Consider the following 21,689-nt stretch of genomic DNA (forward strand, 5'->3'; position numbering starts at 1 on the left):
TCCTAGAACTGTGCAGTCAAAATTTAATAAATATTTTAAAAGACCTTGAGAAATTAAAAGCAAAAGTAGATATTGCAGTAATTTGAAAAGCACAAAGCATTATAAGGTGGTTTATAAGTTTTCAATATTAATCTCCCAATGAGTATTAACTCCTGACACTTTTGGTAGTTTATAATCAACTTTAATGTTCTCTCCACACCAATATAGAACTTGTATTCTTTTATTTTCCCCTTCCCATTTATTACACTTGGATGGAATGCAAACTATTTTAGGACACAGATGAAATTAGAAAGGCACTTAAAATATTCTTCTAAAAAAAGAAATTTCTTCCACAGTATTTTTAGAGCATAGTGTGTGCAAAGGTTAATATCTATGAACACGGTCAATTTGGGGTATTAGACATCTTTAGTATACTGAGCCTCCTTTCTCAGGAACATGCTCGGTCCCTTTACTTACATCTTTATTGATGCATCTAAATGAAGTTTTACTATTTTCAACATAAGTATACTGTACACTATTAGAATTATACATAACTATTATATATTTATATATGTTTGTTGTTACTGCAAGTAAATTGTAAGTTGTGTTTTTAAAATCTCATTGTTTATAGACAGAAATTTAAATTTTTTTGTATTGATCTCATATTGGCAATCTTGCTAAGTTCTTTTATTACATACTAATAGTTTGTAGATTAAAGTTTTTTATATACGAAAGCACATCATTTACTAAATGATTTTTTTCTCTTTTTTTTATTGTATTGTTCCTAATAGATCTCAGAAGATTGTGCACCTTAGTTTGCCTAGGTGTGTTGGTAAGACAGTTTTTATACACTTATTTTCTCTCTTTTCTTACTTACTGTTTTCACCTAGCACTACATATCTTGTTATATTTTCTATTTTAAAGATAATGATTTTTAACATTTCGCCATTAAGTATGAAATTCACTGTAGGAGTTTAGTTTTTATTTTATTTTTTTAGATTCTTTAATCATGTTAATGACATTTCCTTCTATTTCTAGGTTCCCAAGTTTCTAATCATAAACGATGTTTTAGTTGTATTGTCTTTATCTATTGAGATGATCAAATGTTTTTTTCTACTTTTATTTTTTCATGAGGAAATTATATCATTAATTTCCTCATGAAAAATATTATATTTACCATATTGAACTATTCCTGGAATAGTTGAATCCTGAAATAAACCCAATTTGGTCATGATATATATTTATTTCTTATTTATACATTGCTAGATTTGGTTTGCTATTATTTCATTTGGATTTTTGCATCTATGTTTTGAGTGATATTGGTCTGTAATTTATCTTTATAATATGAGAAAGTACTGCCTTTGCCAGGTTTTGGTGTCAATCTCGTAACATGAGTTGAGGAGTACTGTTTCTTTTTTTTATTCTTTGGAAGAGTTTGTATTGAATATAAGGTTGAAATAATCTGTTCTTGAATATTTAGGAGGGTGAGATTTTTAAAAACAACACAAAAAAGTGAAAATCACAATGGGAAAGCTAGTTTTTTTCTCCTACACTAGAAATAAGAACTTCTATTCATCAAGTGCACTATAAAAAAAGAGTAAAAATAATTGTAGCACGAATAATTGCCAAAGGGTTAACATGTGCAGATTACCTTAAGACACCTACAAATCAGTAAGAAACAATCAAATATAAAAATGATCTACACAATTTAATTCTAATCGTTGTCCCCTCTATTCTGTTCTACCAACCTTATGCAGGTAACAATTTTTAATTTTGCTTTAATCATTCCAGCTTTTTAAAAGCATAGATGAATATATATAATTTTTTAACCTTTTTTCTTGTCTACTGACATCATTTAATGACAAAAATCTTAGAACTATGCTCATACCTGTACATAGAGATCTTCATTCTTATTTTTTAAATAACTGCATAATATTTCATCATGTAGATTTTTTATTGTTTATTTAGGCAGTCTCATTTTATTGAACATGATTTTTTCCCAATCCTTGGCTACAAATATTGCTCAAATGGGTAATTTGTATACATTATTTTATAGCTGTATAATTGTATCTGAGAAATAAATTCCCAGAAGGGAGATATTTGGGTCAAAGAGTAAATGCAAGCTATAGTTTCTGTGTATATTGCTAGATTTACCCACTTTGGCCTTTCATGTGAGGCACTCCCACCTGTAATATGTGAGACTACCTGGTTCTTCACAGCCCCTCATACAGAATGTGTTGTTAAACTTTTAGACTTTGGGTAACTTAATAGGTGAGAAATGATATTTCAGATTTCTAATTACATTGCTCTTATTAGGAGTTAAATTAAGAATTGTTTTATAAGTTTAAAGACATTTTTCAACAGCTATACAATTTTAGGGTGACAGTACTTTGAAGATATATTCTGCCATCTTCTGGCTTCCACTGTTCCTGTTAAGAAGTCATCCGTCTAATCATGAATCCTTTGTCTCTTCTTTCTAGAGGTTTTTAAAGTCTTCTTGTCTTCTGGCTTCTACAGTTCTACCAAAAAGTTTCTAGGTTGATATTTATTTTTATTTTTCTATTTGGGATTTATTGATATTCCTGATTATGAGGATTGGTTTCTTTGATCACTTCTGGATAGTGCCAACTACTAGCTCTTCAAATACTGGCTTCCCTGGTGGCGCAGTGGTTGAGAGTTCGCCTGCCGATGCAGGGGACACCGGTTTGTCCGGGAGGATCCCACATACCGCGGAGCGGCTGGGCCCGTGAGCCATGGCCGCTGAGCCTGCGCGTCCGGAGCCTGTGCTCTGCAACGGGAGAGGCCACAGCGGTGAGAGGCCCACATACCGCAAAAAAAAAAAAAAAAAAAAAAAAAGTTTTATAGTTTTAAATTTACATTTAAGTCTATAATCCATTTTGAGTTAATTATTTTAAGTGAGACTGAGATGGAGGGTCGTTATTCATTCATTCGCTCATTCATTCCTTTATTTGCCTATGGATGTCCAATTGCTTCAGTATCATTTGTTGGAAAGGCTATCTTTCCTCTGTTGCATTGCTTCTGCAGAAAGAGAAAAACAAACACTCTATGCTAACAAATATATATGGAATCTAAAAAAAAAAAAAAGAACCTAGGGTCAGGACAGGAATAAAGATGTAGACGTAGAGAATGGACTTGAGGACATGGGGAGGGGTAAGGGTAAGCTGAGATGAAGTGAGAGAGTGGCACTGACATATATACACTACCAAATGTAAAAAAGATAGCTAGTGGGAAGCAGCTGCATAGCACAGGGAGATCAGCTCGGTGCTTTGTGACCACCTAGAGAGGTGGGATAGGGAGGGTGGGAGGGAGATGCAAGAGGGAGGGGATATGGAGATATGTGTACATATAGCTGATTCACTTTGTTATACAGCAGCAACTAACACAACCATGTAAAGCAATTATACCTCAATAAAGCTGTTAAAAAAATCATACTTGTGCAGATTTAGTTTTGGATTCTCTGTTCAGTTGTAGTGATGTATAGATTTATCTTTCTGCCTTTAACAAAGTCTTTATGACTGTACCTATATAAGTCTTGAAATCAGGTAGACTGATTCTTCCTACTTTTCTTCTTTTTCAAAATTGTTTTAGCTGTTCTAGTTCCTGTGCCTTTCCACATAAATTTTAAGATAATATTGTTTATGTCTTCAAAAAATCTTGCCACTATTTTGATACAAATTGCACTAATCCTGTATACCAACTTTGGAAGAATTGACATTTTTACTATGTTGCATATTCCAGTCCATGAACGTGTATCTCCATTTATTTCGATTGTATTTGATTTCTTTCCCCAGAGTTTTCTAGTTTTCAGCATACAAGTAATATATGTGCTTTGTTAGATTTCAAAGCATTTCATTTTCTGAGTGATTAGAAGTGGTGTTATATTTAAAATTTTGGTGTCCATGTATTCATTACTTGTACATAGAAATACAATTAATATTGATTTTGAATAGTATAACTTTGACCTTGCTTTGTTTTCAGTCTTGGGGAAGAGAAGGGGAGAATTCAGTATTTCATCATCAAGTGTAATGTTAACTATAGTTTTGTTGTAGATGATTTTTGTCAAATTGAGGCAGTTTCCTTTTATTCCTTATTTTCTGAGAATTTTTATCATAATGGATCTTGAATATTGTCAAATGCTTTTTCTGCATCTATTAATAATATTATGCAATTTTCTGTTGATATGATAGATTACATTAATGTTCAAATACTGAAACATCCTTTTTTCCTTAGAATATACCTAATTAATTATGTAGAATTCTTCTTCTATATTGTTGAATTATATTTGCTAATATTTTAATAGGGAATTTTGCCTCTATATTCATGAGGGATATTGGTCTGCAATTTTCTTCCTTCCTTTCTTCCTTTTCTTCCTTCCTTTCTTTCTTCCCTCCTTTCCCTCCTTCTCTCCCTCCCTCCTTTCTCCATTTCTTTCTTTCTTTCTCAGGATAATATTAGGCTTATAAAATAAGTCAAGAAGTATTTCCTTCTCTTCTATTATCTAGAAGAGATTGTTTAGAATTGGCATTAATTCTTTTAATGTTTTGTATAATTCTTGAGTGAAACCATCTGGGCCTGGAGATATTTCTTTTGGGGGACTTTTTTAAAGTGTAAATTCAAGTTCCTTAATAGTTATAGGTCCAGGCTTCCCTGATGGCGCAGCGGTTAAGAATCTGCCTGCCAATGCAGGGGACATGGGTTTCAGCCCTGGTCTGGGAAGGTCCCACATGCTGCAGAGCAACTAAGCCTATGCACCACACGTACTGAGCCTGCACTCTAGAGCCCATGAGCCACAACTACTGAGCCCACACACCACAACTACTGAAGCCTGCGCACCTAGAGCCCATGCTCTGCAATGAGAGAAGCCACTGCAATGAGAAGCCCATGCACCACAACTAAGAGTAGTCCCTGCTCGCCGCCGCAGCTAGAGAAAGCCTGCATGCAGCAGCAAAGACCCAATGCAGTCAAAAATAAATAAATAAAATAAATAAATTTATAAAAATAGTTATAGGTCTATTAGCATTATCTATTTCATTTTGGATAATCTGTGATAGTTTGTACTTTTTGAGGAATTGACCCATTTCATTTAAGTTGTCAAGTTCATGTGTATAGAGTTTGTTCCCTTACCATGATTCTAGTGTGTGCAGTCTGTAGGGCTAACCCTATTTTATTCTTGATATTGGTAATTTGTGTCTTTTCTCTTTTTTTTATCAGTCTTGCTAGAAGTTTACCAATTTTATTGATCTTTAAAAATATCCACGGGGAATTCCCTGGTGCTCCAGTGGTTAAGACTCAGGCTTTCAGTGTGTGGACCCAGGTTCGATCCCTGGTTGGGGAACTAAGATCCCACAAGCCACGTGGTGTGGCCAAAGTTAAAAAATTAAAAATTAAAAAAATAAAAATTTTTAAAAACTCACGGTTACATTGACTTTCTGTACTGTCTTTCTGTTTCCAATTTCATTGATTTCTGCTCTTACCCTTAATACTTCCTTATATTTGTCTCCTTCGGATTTTCTTCACTCTTTTTCTAGGTGAGAGCTTAGATTATTGATTTGAGGCTCTTCCCCTTTTCTAATAGTTTATTTAATTTATAAATTTCCCTTTTAGCAATGCTTTAGCTATATCCAATAAACTTTGATATATTTTCATTTTCTTTCAATTCAATGCCCTTTTTATTTCCTTTCAGGTTTCCTTTTTGAAGAGAACAATGAAGTATGTTGTTTAATTTTCAAACATTTGTAGTTTCCTGTTTTCCTTCTGCTGTTGATTTTTAGTTTGATTCCATGATGGCAAGAGAACATGCTCTGTATGATTTAAATTTTAAAAAATGTTTGTTTTATGGCCCAAGATATGGTCTATCTTAGTACATGTTCCTTGGGCACTTGAAAAGAATGTGTATTTTGCTATTTTGGGGAGGACTGTTTTATAAATGTTGATAAGATTCTGTTGCTTGATGGTGTTGTTGACTTCTATATCCTTGCTGGTCTTCTGTCTAGTTGTTCTATCAATTATTGAAAAAGGGGTGCTGAAATTTCCAGGTATAATTGTAGATTTGTCTAGTTTTCCTTTCCCTTCTATTTGTTTTTGCTATACATATTTTGCAGTTCTGCTATTAGATACATACACATTTAGGATTGATATGTCTTCTTGGTGGATTGACCCTTTTATTATTACATTATATCCCTCTGGCTCTGGTGGGTTTTGTTTCGTTTCTCTGAATTCCGCTTTAACTGATTTTAATATAGACACATATGCTTTCTTTATTTTTATTATTATTTTTTTTTGCGGTACGTGGGCCTCTCACTGTTGTGGCCTCTCCCGTTGCGGAGCACAGGCTCTGGGCGCGCAGGCTCAGCGGCCATGGCTCACGGGCCCAGCCGCTCCGTGGCATGTGGGATCTTCCTTGACCGGGGCACGAACCCGTGTCCCTTGCATTGGCAGGCAGACTCTCAACCACTGCACCACCAGGCAAGCCCATATATGCTTTCTTTAGATTAAAGTTTGTGTGATATAAATTTTTACATCCTTTTACTTTCAACTTGCCTATATCTTTATATTTGAAATGAGTTTCTTATAGACATCATATAGCTGAGTCATGTTTTCAAGCCCACTCTGCCAAGATTACTTTTAATTTGTTTACTTGGACCATTTACATTTAATGTAATTATTGATAAGTTAGGGAACAAGTCCACCATTTTTTATGTTTGTTTTCTACTTGTTCTCTGTTTTTGTTGTTTCATTTTTATTGTCTTCCTGTGGGTTACTTGAACATTTTGTAGAATTCTATTTTGGTTTATTTGTAATGTTTTTGAGTGTATCTCTCTATATAATTTTTTAAATGGTTGCTCTAGGTGTTATATACACACATAACTTATCAGTCTACTGGTGCCATCGTTTGACCAGTTCAAATGAAGTACAGAATCCTGACCCTCTTTTATATCTCTTTACCCTCCCCATTCATAATATAATCTTATTAAATATTTACTCTACATATATTTAGAATCACACCAGATACATGTTAAATTTTTGTCTCAATCATCAAACATAATTTAAGAAGCCCAAGAGAAGGGAGTCTATTGTAATTATTCATATTTTTGCTTATCATATTCTTTCTTCCTTTGTGATGTTCTGTGATTCCTTCTTTCATTGTTTCCTTTAAGTTTAGAGAACTTCTTTGAGCCATTATTTTAGAGTGGGTCTGCTGGTGACAAATTCTGTTAGTTTTCCTTAATGAGAATGTCTTGATTTACCCTTCATTCCTTAAGTGCATTTTTGCTATATACAGAATTCTGGGTTGTCAGTTCTTTTCTTTCAGCATGTTAAAATTGTTGTGGCACTTCCTTCTGGCTTTCACAATTTCTGATGAGAAATGTGCTATCATAGGTATAGTTTTCTCTTATATATAAGCTGTCACTTCTCTCTCACTGCCTTCAATAATTTTTGTGCTTAGTGTTTGGAAGTTTGACTTTAATGGGCCTTGGTAGGATTTGGGGGGTTTTATACTCCTTGGAGTTTACTCATGTTGTTGAATCTAAATTTATGTCTTTTGCCACATTTGGGACATTTCAGACATTATTTCTTGGAATACTTTTGCAGCCCTCCTTTCTCTTCTCCTTTGACATTCTAATGACAAAAATGTTGGATCTTTTGTTATATTCCTACAAGTTCCTGAGGCTGTTTGTTTCTTGTTCTGTTTTCTTCCTATTATTCAGATTGGGTAATTTCTATTGTTCCATCTTCAAGTTCACTAATTCTTTCCTGTTTCCTCTACATTTTGATTTTGTGCCTATCCACTGAGTTTTTATTTAAATTAATTTATTTTTTAGTTCTAAATTTTACATTGGATTCTTTTAACAGACTATTTTTTTACAGCAATTTTAGATTCACAGCAAAATTGTGCAGGAAATACAGAGAGTTCCCATATATTCATGGCCATCACACAGCATGCAGAGTCTTGTCCACTATCAACCTCACAGCATCATCACCACAGAGTGGTACATTTGTTACAATTGGTGAGCCTAATTTACATTGTTATTACCCAAAGTCTACAGGTTACAGTTCACTCTTGATGCTGTACATTCTATGGGTTTAGACATTGACAAGTATCCACCAACATAGTATCATACAGAATAGTTTCACGGCTCCAACAAATCATCTGTATAATTCTTTTTCCTATCTTCTATTTCTTTGAAGAAATTTTATTTTTTCATTTGTTTCGAGTGTGTTCGTAACCTCTCATTAAAGTATTTTTATGATGGCTGCTTTAAAATATTTGACAGATGATTCTAACATCTCTATCATTTCAATGTTGGCATCTACTGATTATCTTTTCATTCAGTTTGAGGCCTTTCTGGTTCTTGGTATAACATGATTTTCTATTGAAATTTGGATATTTGGATATTATACTATGAGACTCTGAATTTTATATTAACCTTCTGTTTTATCTGGCTTCTTTGGACATCACTCTGGCAGGGAAAGGGAGAGACATAGCCTCATTACTGCCAGGTAGAAATAGGAGTCTAGGTTATTCACTCATGCCTTCTTACAGCCCAGCAAGGGTGGAAATCCAAGCTCCTTTTCTGGTAGAGGTGGGGTGAGACTACAGTTTTTCTTTGGTATTTGGCTGGAGAGAGTTGTAATTGTCTAAAAGTTTTCTGTCTTGTTAAGCTTCCCTTTCCTCCAGCTAGAGAGAGCAGGCTTTTGTTGGGCTTGTTTTGTCTGCACTTGTTAGTGTTTCCAGTTTTCTAGCTTCTGCAGTTCCAAGACTGGGATCTACAGGCCAAGAAGAAAACCCAGAAAACTCACCACTTTGTTGTTCATTGGATTCTGAGTTCCCTTGTCAATCTGTCTTTTTCTCTCCACCTTTTAGAGTCTTCTTTTATTTGCTTTATATATAGTGTCCAGGGTTTTGGTGTACTTAGCAGGAGGAACATGGCAAACTACATCTACCCTACTATTTTGGAAGTAGAAATCTACTATTGAATGTTGTCTTTAATTTTCTTCCTTTACACCATAACTAGATTGGCTCCCAGATCCTTTAACTGAGCAATAAACAGTTAAAGACCTGAGATGGCAGGAGTTCCCCAAGTTTGTGAGGGAAAGAGAAAGGTGGTTAGCCTTAATTGGCATTAGTGGCCCAGTGCAAAGCTGTTCTGTGAGTATGAGGGTCACAGAAAAGAAAGAGGATAATAAGGAAAGTGTACAATGAATATTTATCTGTATATCTTCTTTACAATGTGGGAGGAGTGCTTGAACTGTGAGTAATGCAATTAAGTCTCTTCTTTTGTCAGGAAACTGTATTAGTCTAATTTATATATGAAACAGAAAACTATTTTGCACACAAAATGAATTTTGTATTACTAGTGCAACAATAGTGCAACAATTAGAAGATAAAAGTAAAGGGAAGACAATTTCATACTTAGGTATCTAAGATTCTGTAAGCTTTTCCAGAATCAAATTAAGGTAAGTAATTAAAGCTTTGATTTCATAGCAAAGTATTTTGCAGAAAGTTATTTAAATAATTTACATCCATTATTTTTTAACTATCAAAACAACTCAGTCAAGGTAAAAATAAGCCCAGCTTAGTTTATGTCAAAATTGATGGATTAATAATTAATAAAATTTACTAAAGTGAGATATCCATTAGAGATTAGCTCATGAAAATATTTAATACAGAATAAACTGCCACACGGGTAAAAAAAGTATCTTATTTTTCACTGTAACATGTCACACTTCCTTTCACTTTCCTTTCGCAGCAGAAGAAAGCTGAAGAGGAGGTGGTATCGGTAAGTAATATAGAAGAAATGAGAAAGACTGCTGGAAATACTCCCACCTGCTGGAAGAAGGAGGAAAATGCCAGACCTTTAAAAGCTGCCACTGAAATTTGATCTCTGCTCCTAAAGACATCTATAATGATTATAAGGCCCATCCCTCCTTTTTCCTGGCAGAACCACAATTTGTACAGCTATCTGCTAATCCTCATGCTAACATGAGCTTCTGGGAAGCTTGGCTCCTCCCCTGCTCCAGCAGGTGACTCCTAATTAACTGATTCAGTTGCAATGGTCCCATTGCCTTTGTAATGAGCTTAGGCATGGCCATGTGACTTTATTCTGGCAAGTGAGACATGTGGGAAGGTTTTTTAGGGATCTCTGAAAAGGTTTCTTTGCTCTTAAAAAGGAGTTATGAGTTAAGAGATGGTCTTCATCTAACTCAAGACTCCAAATGCTGTCTATATGCTGATAACACCTAAATACATATATTTCTAACCTTGACTTCTCCCCTAACCTCAAGAATTTTATATATAACTGCTGACTTGACATTTCCACCTGGATGTCTAATACATATTTTAAATTTCTCATGTCCAAAACTGCACTACTGTTTTCCTCAGCTCCTCTCTCCAGTCTTGCTCCTCCCCAAGTCGTTCTCATCTCAGTAATTGTAACTCTACTCTTCTACCACTCTACTTTCTCAGGCCCTCCTTTTTTTTGTTGTTAATAATAATACCACTTGTAAAAAATTTATTAGGTAATTAATTAACTTTTGGCTGCATTGGGTCTTCATTGCTGCACGTGGGCTTTCTCTAGTTGCAGTGAGCAGGGACTACTCTTTTGTTGTGGTGCGTGGGCTTCTCACTGCGGTGGCTTCTCTGGTTGCGGAGCACGGGCTCTAGGTGCATGGGCTTCGGTAGTGTGGCATGCGGGCTCAGCAGTTGTGGCTCACAGGCTCTAGAGCACAGGCTAAGTAGTGGTGGCACACAGGCTTAGTTGCTCCGTGGCATGTGGGATCTTCCCAGACCAGGGCTCGAACCCATGTCCCCTGCATTGGCGGGTGGATTCTTAACAACTGTGCCACCAGGGAAGTTCTCTCAGGCCCTCCTTGATTCTTCTTTTTCTTTTATATGCTACATCCAATTCCTCTCTAATTTCCAATATGTTGGCTCTACCTTCAAGATACATTTAGAATCAAATTACTGCCATTGGTCCAAACTATCATCATCTCTTGTATTCTTGCCTCCTACAGTTTATATTCCTCACCACCAACAAACTAGCTCTTTTAAATTATAAGTCAGATCATATTACTCCTCAGCTTAAGATCCTCCAGTGGATCCCCATCTCATTCAGAATAAAGGGCAATGCCCTTCCAGTATCTTAAGGCAACAGATCCTCTGACCGCATCTCCTCCCAGTCTTTCTTTAGCCAACTCTGCTTGACCTTCACTGGCCATCTGGGTATTCCTTGAATATACAAGGCATGTATTATGATCTGAATATTTGTGACCTCCAAAATTCATATGTTGGTGCTCTACCTCTCAATATCATGATTTTTGAAGATGAGGCCTATGAGAGCAAAGTGAGGTTAGATGAGGCCATGAGGATGGGGCACTCATGATGGGATTAGTGCCCTTATAAGAAGAGACACCAGAGAATTTGCTCTCTGTCTCTCCCCATGCATGCACAATGTCCTTCTAGAATTCAAAACTTGGATATATACTTGGCATTTAATGTGGCATTACTTTCAAATTAATCTCCAACTAAAACCATGGCTTCATTTGTTTCTTCCTGGCAACAATCTCTTTGGTTGGTGACTGAAGCAAATTTCACTGAAAAACCCCAATTCACCACACACCAGGAATTAGTCTTTCAGTGGGTCTGAATATATGTAACTTTATCAAAGACAATGGCTTTCTGAAAAGATCTAGACAGATTGAAGGTGCTGTACTGGGTTGTATCTTTCCTATGAGATAGTATTGGAGATAATATTGAAATACTAATATGCACTGGTAGAGGTAATTAATGACCAAGCAGAAATTAAAATTCCTTATAAACAGTTCACAGATAAGAATAAAAGGGAAATTTTATATGCTTTTGGGTAATTACTACATTACTCTCACTAAAATTATAAATTGCTGTTTCTCAAAATGGATCTTAAAAAAAGTTAACAAAGTAATATGAGTATATGGTATCAAATCAAATAGAAAAAAAATGTTACGATGTCCTTACAGATATCTCAGGCCCACTTCACATAGGAATTTTAAGTTCGATCTCCTTTTTTGTAAGCTGAGAATATTATTGCTTCTATCATTTCCTCTATGGTTCCTTCATATCTTTCACTCCAACAGTGTAAAAGTTATATTGTCCAGATTGCTAACAGTTACATTCTACTCTGCAAAGACCAAGGGAAAAAAAGCCTGCCATGTGACTAGCATAGGAAATTAGGTTCTGCTATCCATTTTGCATGAAGCCAAATAAAAATTCTAACTCTATGCCTCTGGAACTAGAAAAAGAAGAGCAAACTGAGCCCAAAATTAGCAGGAGGAAGGAAATAATAAAGATTAGGGCAAAAATAAATGTAACTGAGAACAGAAAAACAACAGAAAAGATGAACCAAACTGAGAGCTGGTTCTTTGAAAAGATAAAGAAAATTGACACACCCTTAGCTAGACTAACCAAGGAATAAAGAGAGAGAACCCAAATCAACAAAATTATAAATGAAAAAGGAGACATTACAAATGATACCACAGAAATGCAAAGGATCATAAGAGACTACTGTGAATAACTATATGCCAATAAAATGGACAACGTAGAAGAAGTGAAAAAATTCTTAGAAACATACAACCTACCAAGACAGAGTCAGGAAGAAACAGAAAATCTGAATAAACCAATTACTAGTAAGGATATTGACTGCATAATCAAAAATCCCCCAATGAGAATGAAAGAAAAGAACTATACGATTATCTCAACTGAGGCAGAAAAAGCATTTGGCAAAATACAGCAACTGTTTATGATAAAAACAATCAACAAATTAGGTGCAGAAGGAACATATCTCAACAAAATAATGGCCATACATGAGAAGCCTAGAGCAAACATCATACTCAGTGGTGAAAGGTTAAAGTCCTAGCTAGAGCAATCAGGCAAGAAAATAAAATTAAAATTATCAGAATTGGGAAAGAAGAAATAAAATTTTTTCTACTTGCAGATGAAGATGCAACCAAAAAACTGTTAGAATTAATAAATGAATTCAGTAAAGTTGCAGAATATAAAATGAACATAGAAAAATCAGTAGCATTTCTATACACAAACAACAAATTTTCTGAAAAAGAAATAAAGAAGTTAATCCTATTTACAATAGAATCAGAAACAATATAATACTTAGGAATAAATTTAACCAAGGAGGTGAAAGAATTCTATTTTGAAAACTGTAAGACACTGATGAAAGACATCAAAGAGGACACAAATAAATAGAAAGGTATCCCACATTCATGGACTGGAAGAATTAATATTGTTAAAATGTCAATACTACCAAAAGCCATCTATAGATTTGGTGCAATCTCTATCAAAATTCCAATGCCATTTTTTACAGAAATAGAAAAAAAACCTCCTAAAATTTATATGGAACCACAAAAGATCACAAATAGCCAAAGGAATCCTGAGAAAGAAGAACAAAGCAGGAGGCTTTTCCTGATTTCAAGCTATCCTATAATACTATAGTAATTAAAACAGTATGGTACTGGCATAAAAACAGACAAACAGACCAATGGAAAAGAACTGAGAGCCAGATATAAACCCAAGCATAAATAGTTAACTAATATTTAACTAGGGATTCAAGAATACTCAGTGGAGAAATGATAATCTCTTTAATAAATGTTGCTGGGAAAATTGGGTATTCATGTAAAAAAATGAAAATTGATCCCTATCTTATACCACTCCCCCAAATTAACATGAAATGGATTAAAGACTTAAATGTAAGATCTGAATCCATGAAACTCCTAGAAGGAAATGTAGGAAAAAAGCTCCTTAACATGGGTGTTGGTCATGGGTTTTTTTGTAAATCACACCTAATGGGCAAAAAATAAACAAGTGGAACTGCATCAAACTAAAAAGCTGCACAGCAAAAGTAACTCTCAACAAAGTGAAGAAAACCTACAGAATGGGAAAAATATTTGTAAACCGTATATCTCAGAAAGGGTTAAAATCCAAAATACATAAAGAGCTCATAAAGCTGAAAAGCAAAAAAGCAACTAATTCAAATAAAAAATGTCAAAAACCTGAATAGACATTTTTCCAAAGATACATAAATGGCCAACTGGTACATGAAAAGATGTTCAACATCACTAGTCACTAAGAAAATGCAAATTAAAACCACAATGAGATATCACTTCACACCTGTTAGAATGGCTGTCATAAAAAAGACAAGAGATAACAAATGTTGGTGTGGATGTGAAGAAAAGGGTACCCTAGTGCATTGTTGGTGTGATTGTAAATTGGAGCAGCCACTATAAAAAACAATATGGAGTATCCTCAAAAAATTAAAAATAGAACTACCATACAATTCAGCAATTCCACTTCTTGGAATATATCCAAAGGAAATGAAAACACTAATTTGAAAAGATATCTGCACCAATGTTCATAGTAGCACTATTGAAATAGCCAATATACAGAAATAACCTAAGTGTCCATTGATGGATGAATGGATAAAGAATGGAATATTATTCAGCCATAAAGAACAGTGAAATCCTACCACATGTGACAACACGGATGAACCTTGAAGGCATTATGCTAAGTGAAATAAGTCAGACAGGAAAAACAAATACTGAATGGTCTCACTTATACGTGGAATCTAAAAAACAAAAAAAAACAAACATACCAAACTTATAGAAAACAGAAAAAGAGATCAGGGATCAGATCTGTGGCTATAGAAGAGGGGTGGTGGGAGGCGGAATTAGAGGAAGGTGGTCAAAAGGTACAAACTTCTAGTTATAAGATAAATAAGTACTAGGAATATCACGTACAACATGATGACTATAGTTAACGCTGCCGGATGATATACAGTTATTCCTTGAATAACATGGGTTTAAAATGCACAGGTCCACTTACACATGAATTTTTTTCAATAAATACATATTACAGTACTATGATCTGTGGATGGTTAAATCCACAAATTTGGAACCGAATGAGGAGGCCGACTGTAAAGTTATAGGAGGATTTTCAACTGCATGGGGGTTGGTGCTTCCAACCTCTGAGTTGTTCAAATTCAACTGCAAAGGAAAGTTGTTAGCAGACTAAATCCTAAGAGTTCTCATCGTGAGGAGGATTTCTTATCTTTTTATTGTATCTATATGAGATGATGGTTCTTAACTAAACTTACTGTGGTGATCATTTCACAATATAGGCAAATCAAACCATTGGTGATGTATGTCAATTATTTCTCAATAAAACTGAGAAAAAGAAAGAAATTGACATAATCCAGAGCAACACCAAAAAAGCTCAGGAAATATATGGATAAAACCATGTTTGATCATACCACAATAAAATATTTAATCATAATTTTTTCTTATTTTAAAAATAATATGTTTACCTCAGAAAATTTTAAAATATGTTTATATTATACATGTTTTGTGGCCTCTGCTTTAAGATGGGACAATTCAGAGTTATAATTCCCTCTCCAGAAACTCTTGTGGATCAGACCAAGGCTAGACTTTACCTGCCCTTGGAAACAACTTCCACTGTGCCCTCACGTTTTCTTGAAAAGCACTCCCTCAGTAAATCATCTGCACCCAAGCCCTGTCTTAGGCTCTGCTTCAGGGAAAGCAGTTCCCTAATGTGAAGAATAAGTTGAGTCAGTAGATTGAAAAGGAGTTACCACAGTAATGGAATACAAGAACAAAATAGCTTCAAACATACCCTGGTAAAATGACTGAACTCCAAGGATAAAAATAAAATCTCACAAATAATAAATGAATAAAGGCCAGTGAACGAGCATGGGACTTCTTAGCTGCATATTGGAAGCTGATGGACCATGGAACATTATCCAGACTTCTGAGAAAAAAAAAGAGCTACAACTTAAGGGTCTATATATCATTTAGGTAACATTTACCAGTCAGGGTGAAGGAAAGATATTCCTAGAGCTGCAAAATTTCATAGACTCTATTACCCACATACCTCACCTAAGGAAAATTCTTCAAAAAGGACTACTCAGTTGAAAAATAAATCAGGGGACTTCCCTGGCGGTCCAGTGGTTAGGGCTCCGTGCTTCCACGGCAGGAGGCATGGGTTCAATCCCTGATTGGGGAAGATCCTGCATGCTGCCTGGCGCAGCCAAAAGTAAAAAAAAAAAAAAAAGAAAAAGAAAAAGATATCAGAATAGAGACTTCAAAATCGGGGAAGATGAAGAAGAGAACAAATAGTAGTGAACTATGATTCCTGCAATGTACATATAATTAAGTCTGAGTAGATAATGATACAGTGATTGGGAATTTGTAATATAAATGCTAAATAACGATTCTTGAAAAAAAAAAGTCACTCTGCAAGAGAAATCAAAATAGTCTAGAATTAAAGTGCTAAATCATCTCAACAAATCTTTGGAGTTGACAGGGGATATAAAGAAGAGAATAGGGCTTCCCTGGTGGCTCAGTGGTTGAGAGTCTGCCTGCCGACGCAGGGGACACGGGTTCGTGCCCCGGCCCGGGAAGTGCCATGATTACTCCCACACTCCAAGTAGAAAAAGAGGAGGAAAAGGGAACTACAAAGGATCTCTCATCTGAGTTACCCTCCTTTTTAGTCAGGGTTCCCAGAAGCTCCACCCACAGCTTCCACCAGCCATACGGCCCTCCTCTCACCACAGGGGCCTTGGAAATACAGTTTTTCTCCTGAGTGCATATCACTCCCCCAAAAATTTAGGTTCTGGTATTAAGAACAAACGGGAGAATGGATAATGGATGTCTGCCAGTGATGTCTGCCACAGTGTTGTGATAAAACCAGTAGAAATAGCAAAAAGGAACAGCAATAGAAAAACATAAAGATGGAAAGAAAGAATCATGTTTATAGTTGTTTAAATGTGACAATGGACTGAATTCTTTTAAAAGCTAACTGTCAGATTAAGTTAAAAATATAAAACCACTATAAGTTGCAGAGAAACAAAACTATAAGAAAATTATTTCCTAAAAAGGCTGAACTCAGGCAGCACCTTCCTCCAGTTTCTTTATCTTATTCTTCAGTGAATAAACAAGAGTTTAGGGCTTCCCTGGTGGCGCAGTGGTTAAGAATCCGCCTGCCAATGCAGGGGACACGGGTTCGAGCCCTGGTCTGGGAAGATCCCACATGCCGCAGAGCAACTAAGTCTGCGAGCCACAACTACTGAGCCCATGTGCCACAACTACTGACCCTGTGCTCTAGAGCCTGCGAGTCACAACTACTGAGCCCACGTGCCAAAACTACTGAAGCCTGGGAGCCTAGAGCCCATGCTCCACAACAAGAGAAGCCACCGCAATGAGAAGCCCATGCACTGCAACAAAAGGGTAGCCCCTGCTTGCTGCAACTAGAGAACTAGAGAGAGGTTCTAGGGGTACACATATGAATCAGATTCTTGCTTTCAAGGAGCTCACAGACTAGTCGGGGAAAACACATAAATTCAAATGCTGTAGTTAGTGAAATCCACTTACAGCAGTTTGGCAATCTACACAATCTGAATGAACCTTCTAGCACAAACGCTGCATTATCATGGCCAGAAGAAAATAAGGAAAATCAAAGAACAAAAAATAAAAAATAAAAGGACAGTGAAATAACAACTGAAGGTGAGAGGTAAGCAAGCATCCACTCTAGGGTTGCAATGGAGAATAAATCTGTAAGGAGGCGAAGTAGAATATGAGCCTCTTCAACAAGCTGGGACACCCACAGGGCGCTAAAATGGTCACAGGTTGATAGCAGCATCCAGCCCAAAGGAGAAGAAAATGTGAATTTTCTGTGGAAGGCAGCAATGCTCAGTTAGTTCCTCAGGACTCCCACAGGTGAGCTTCAACCATATATTAGTTTAGAATATATATTTGCCAAATAAATAAAGCCACAAGTCTTCATGTATTGTAGACCACCATGAATTGACTGTGTTTATCAGTTCATTCTGACTGCCAAATTATATCACACCGTAATTTATTCATCCAGTCTCTTGTCCATGTGCAGCTGGTTTGTTTTTGGTACTGTGAAGAGCTCTACCAAGAACTTTAGTAAACACGCACCATGTACATAAGTGCTATCATTTCCCTCAGGTAAATATCCAGGAGTGGAATTGCTGGTTCAGCATAAATGTGAATCTATTTTCAAGTTCACAAGACAATGACAAAGTTTTGTTTCAAAAATAGTTGAATCACTTTATACTCCTACTAGTGTTATAAGAAATTCTGTGCAACACTTACTATTGTCATTTTAAAATTTTTAACCCATCTAGTGAATGAAAAATTGCATTTCACTGTGGTCTTGATTTGCAATTCCCTGATGACTCATCAAATTGAACATCTCTTTCTATGGTAATTGGCCATGTTTTTCCACTGTCTTTTGTTCATTTTTCTATTGGCTTGTTTGGACTTAGTTTCAACTTATATCCAACTGTTTACCTGGTCCATCACATTATTCTCAGGCAACAGGACAAATTAGATATCCAACATTAGAAGGGTTCCCAAATACATCATGCCTAGAAATTACTCTGGCATTTGTTCACGCTGTTTGCTCCCCAAGCTTGCTGTGCTCTTCTCCTTCCCCAAAGGGCCTTCAGCTCAGAACAAATGTTACCTGATCTTTGAAGACACCCCTAGGCCTGATAAAATTTGTTCTGTACACCAAGAGCATTTCATTCATGCCACTCCATTATAGCAAACCACCTGTGTACCACATAGATGTCTTCCCCTTCCCTCGCTCTTTACTTGGAAAATAGAAGCTTCTTGATGGCTTATTTATCTCTGAATCTTCAAAAGTTAACAGTTCTTGGGACAAAAGAGGCATTAAATGTTCAAATTCAGAAGAGATGACTTTGCTACAGGATCTAATTTCAACAGCATTTCATTCACATTGTAAGAAAAGCCTTATAGAACAGCTTTAAATTAAGTTCTTTAACAAACGTGTAGGAAGGCATTTTATTAGTCAACTTCAGAAAATCTCAGTCAGTTCTAATTTCAGATATCTTGCATTCTCAAATCATGTGACCCAGTTTTGGTTTGGAAAATGATTACTTCAGGACTGGACACTACCATGGGACTCATACCCACAGACAGAAACAAAAGATTTCTCATGTTCAAATAATTTGGTTATATTTTATAAAGTACATAAAACATGAACAAAAACAAAAAAGCTGTGCTACAAGGGAAAATAAAGTTCTACTAGACAGGTTCAAAAAAATTGAGGCCACCATCAAAAATATAAACAAAAAATTGATTCCAAATAACTTAAATACTTAAAGAATAAATATTTTAAATTATCATATGAATACCTATTTTCATGCTCCACTGCGGTCCCACCTTCATCCTCAATAATCTGATTCACACTAAATTGGGGATTTAATAGGTGCATCTATCTACTCAAATACACTCATTCGCTCACTCAACAAATACAATGGCACAGAAGTGTGCCAGACCCTGCTGCTTCTTTTTAAGTAACTCAGGGGTTTTTTCACTTGAATTAAAGAAAGTTGAACTTATGGGACTGTCTCACTGCCCCAGAAATTTAATTAATACCAGCACCATGGATACACTTGAGTATGGAGTAGAAGAAACCACTTAGAAGTGAAATGTCAGCAAATAGGGACGGGAGCCTCCCTGGCAGAGTCAGTAGCACGTAAAGGTTAACGTCAAAGGGTGCAGCATCCAACAGGGCTGGGTTCAAATCCTGACTCAGTTCTGCCCCAAACCCCGTATCAGTTTCCTCATCTGTAAAATGGTAATTAATAATACATAATTCGTAAATTTGCTGGGGAATCAAATGCAATCATGGAATACAATTTGTCCCAAAGTGTCTGATATTCAATAAATGATATGATGCCAGCCTCTGCTGAGGGAATACAAGAAATGTTTCCCTGGCTAGAGTACATATGAGATATATTGATATATCGCTTAAAGTGAGATACACATACATCGCTGTCAAGGCTGGGAAATTACCCCAAAGCCAATCCAGGCAACCACCTCTAGGAAGCTAAGTGATTTCACGATGTCTAGACAAGCCGGAGCTGGGGGAGATCAGTTAAGGTGCATGGGATCACACCGCATTCGGGGGCCTTAAGCCCCTTCCCCATTTCCCTCATATAAACAGGTTAGTTAGGAGTGACAGAGCCAGGGGTCGAGCGAGGCCCTTTAATGACTTCGGTTCCCGCCTCTCCCCGCTGGCGGCCCCTGCCTGCGGCACGCAGGTGGGGCCCCGTCTCCAGCTCCGCCGGCGACCCAGGAAACCGCCCGCAAACGGACCGTTCCTTGCTCTCCCGGGAGGGATTACTGCGTAGGACTCCACGACTAAACAGCTCTCTCGCCACACCCTTTTCTCTGAACCCCTTAGAACCCAACTCGCCTCCTCTCTCCTCTCCTCAGCACCGCCCGCGATTCGGAAAACGACTTTTACTAGGAAGTGAGGGTTTATCTCCCGGCTGCTACCAGGCCACACGACCCTCTCTCCCGAGCAACAGCTGCGCATGGATGCTGGGCAGGACGCTGCCCTGCGCCCCGGCCACGCTGCCGGCTAACTCCTGGATTCCCACCGCTAGGAGTTCAAGCACCGCCGCCGGGTACTCCGGAGTCGGGACGCTCACCTGCTCGGCGCGTCTATCTTTGTGCAGCTGACCCACGGCTAGCGCAGGGGCCGAGGGCTCAGGCCCAGGCTTGGACTTCGCCCACACGCAGCCACCCTGCATTCAGCGCCTGAGCTGGGTTACCCCTTACTCACAAAGTCTGTGAAAAAACAAAATATTCACACCCGGCAGACTCCGGCGCGCCACACTACGCCTGCACCTCGAGCTTTCCTATTGGACGCCGCGACATCCGCGGTCTCAGAGACGGAGCGGGTCGACCAGCGAGAACCCGGGTAGCACCAGCGAGAACCGCCCCCTCTGACGCCTCCTATCCAATCGGAGGAGGATAGCCGGCTCACCCTATTTGCATACAAGCCATTCTATATATGCTCAGGGCTCGAAGCCTCCGCCGCTAAGAAGCGTGTACCACTTCCAAGACGTGGGTTTGGAAAGGTAGCGATGCCTACTTTTCCCAAAAGGAATCCAAAGTCGGCAGTCCGGCTCTGAAACAGAGAGCAAAATCACTACTGCCCTGCGCCGCATTTCCCAGGCTACGTTCTAAGCGCGGACGCTAGGTTCCCGGTTCGAGCTCTGCTGCTCACACCTCCCCAAGCCTCAAGCCTAACCCCAATTAACGCTTCATTTGAAGCACCTATCTGCACATTCACACGGCAGTTTAAGCACTACCAACTCTTTTCTTGACGTTTTGAGGGCCCTAAAAAGGGCCTTTTGGGATCTGGAGATAAGCCGCAGGCACACCTCAGCCGCCGAAGCCGTAAAGGGTGCGGCCCTGGCGTTTCAGCGCATACACCACATCCATGGCCGTGACCGTCTTGCGCTTGGCGTGCTCCGTGTAAGTCACCGCATCACGGATCACGTTCTCCAGGAACACTTTGAGCACTCCCCGAGTCTCCTCATAGATGAGGCCAGAGATGCGCTTCACACCACCACGGCGAGCCAGACGGCGAATGGCGGGCTTCGTAATACCCTGGATGTTGTCCCGTAAGACCTTCCGGTGGCGCTTAGCGCCTCCCTTACCTAGCCCTTTGCCACCTTTACCTCGGCCAGACATCTTTCACAACAACACGTCTATAATCAAACAGCAAGCTGCTAGTAGTTCTGTGAGCTGTGAACCTGGGCTTATAGTTCCTTCTAGCG

At 37.6% G+C, this 21,689-nt stretch overlaps 2 protein-coding genes across 6 annotated transcripts in view; both read right to left on the reverse strand.

The window, feature by feature from the left end:
• GUCY2C (guanylate cyclase 2C) overlaps positions 1-20,766 on the reverse strand; it is a 144,136-nt gene extending 123,370 nt beyond the window's left edge. For 2 of the 5 annotated variants that reach the window (XM_049693872.1, XM_033408152.2), the window contains exon 1: positions 20,553-20,766. The gene's annotated coding sequence lies outside the window, so the exon portion shown is untranslated. Of the gene's footprint in view, positions 1-15,476; positions 15,605-20,552 lie in introns of those variants that run through there. The other 3 variants (XM_033408149.2, XM_049693869.1, XM_049693870.1) reach the window with 2 other exon arrangements.
• A 476-nt stretch (positions 20,767-21,242) lies between these two features.
• On the reverse strand, positions 21,243-21,689 carry LOC101283782 (histone H4). The gene has a single exon (XM_049693874.1). The coding sequence runs from the start codon at positions 21,601-21,603 to the stop codon at positions 21,292-21,294; it is 312 nt and encodes a 103-aa protein (XP_049549831.1). The 5' UTR covers positions 21,604-21,689; the 3' UTR covers positions 21,243-21,291.

The sequence above is a fragment of the Orcinus orca genome, chromosome 11 (assembly GCF_937001465.1).
Source record: "Orcinus orca chromosome 11, mOrcOrc1.1, whole genome shotgun sequence".
NCBI classification, from domain to species: domain Eukaryota; kingdom Metazoa; phylum Chordata; class Mammalia; order Artiodactyla; family Delphinidae; genus Orcinus; species Orcinus orca.

What these genes read in the sequence shown, in the direction of transcription:
- LOC101283782 (XM_049693874.1), bottom strand. Translation starts at nt 21,603, where the DNA reads ATGTCTGGCCGAGGTAAAGGTGGCAAAGGGCTAGGTAAGGGAGGCGCT.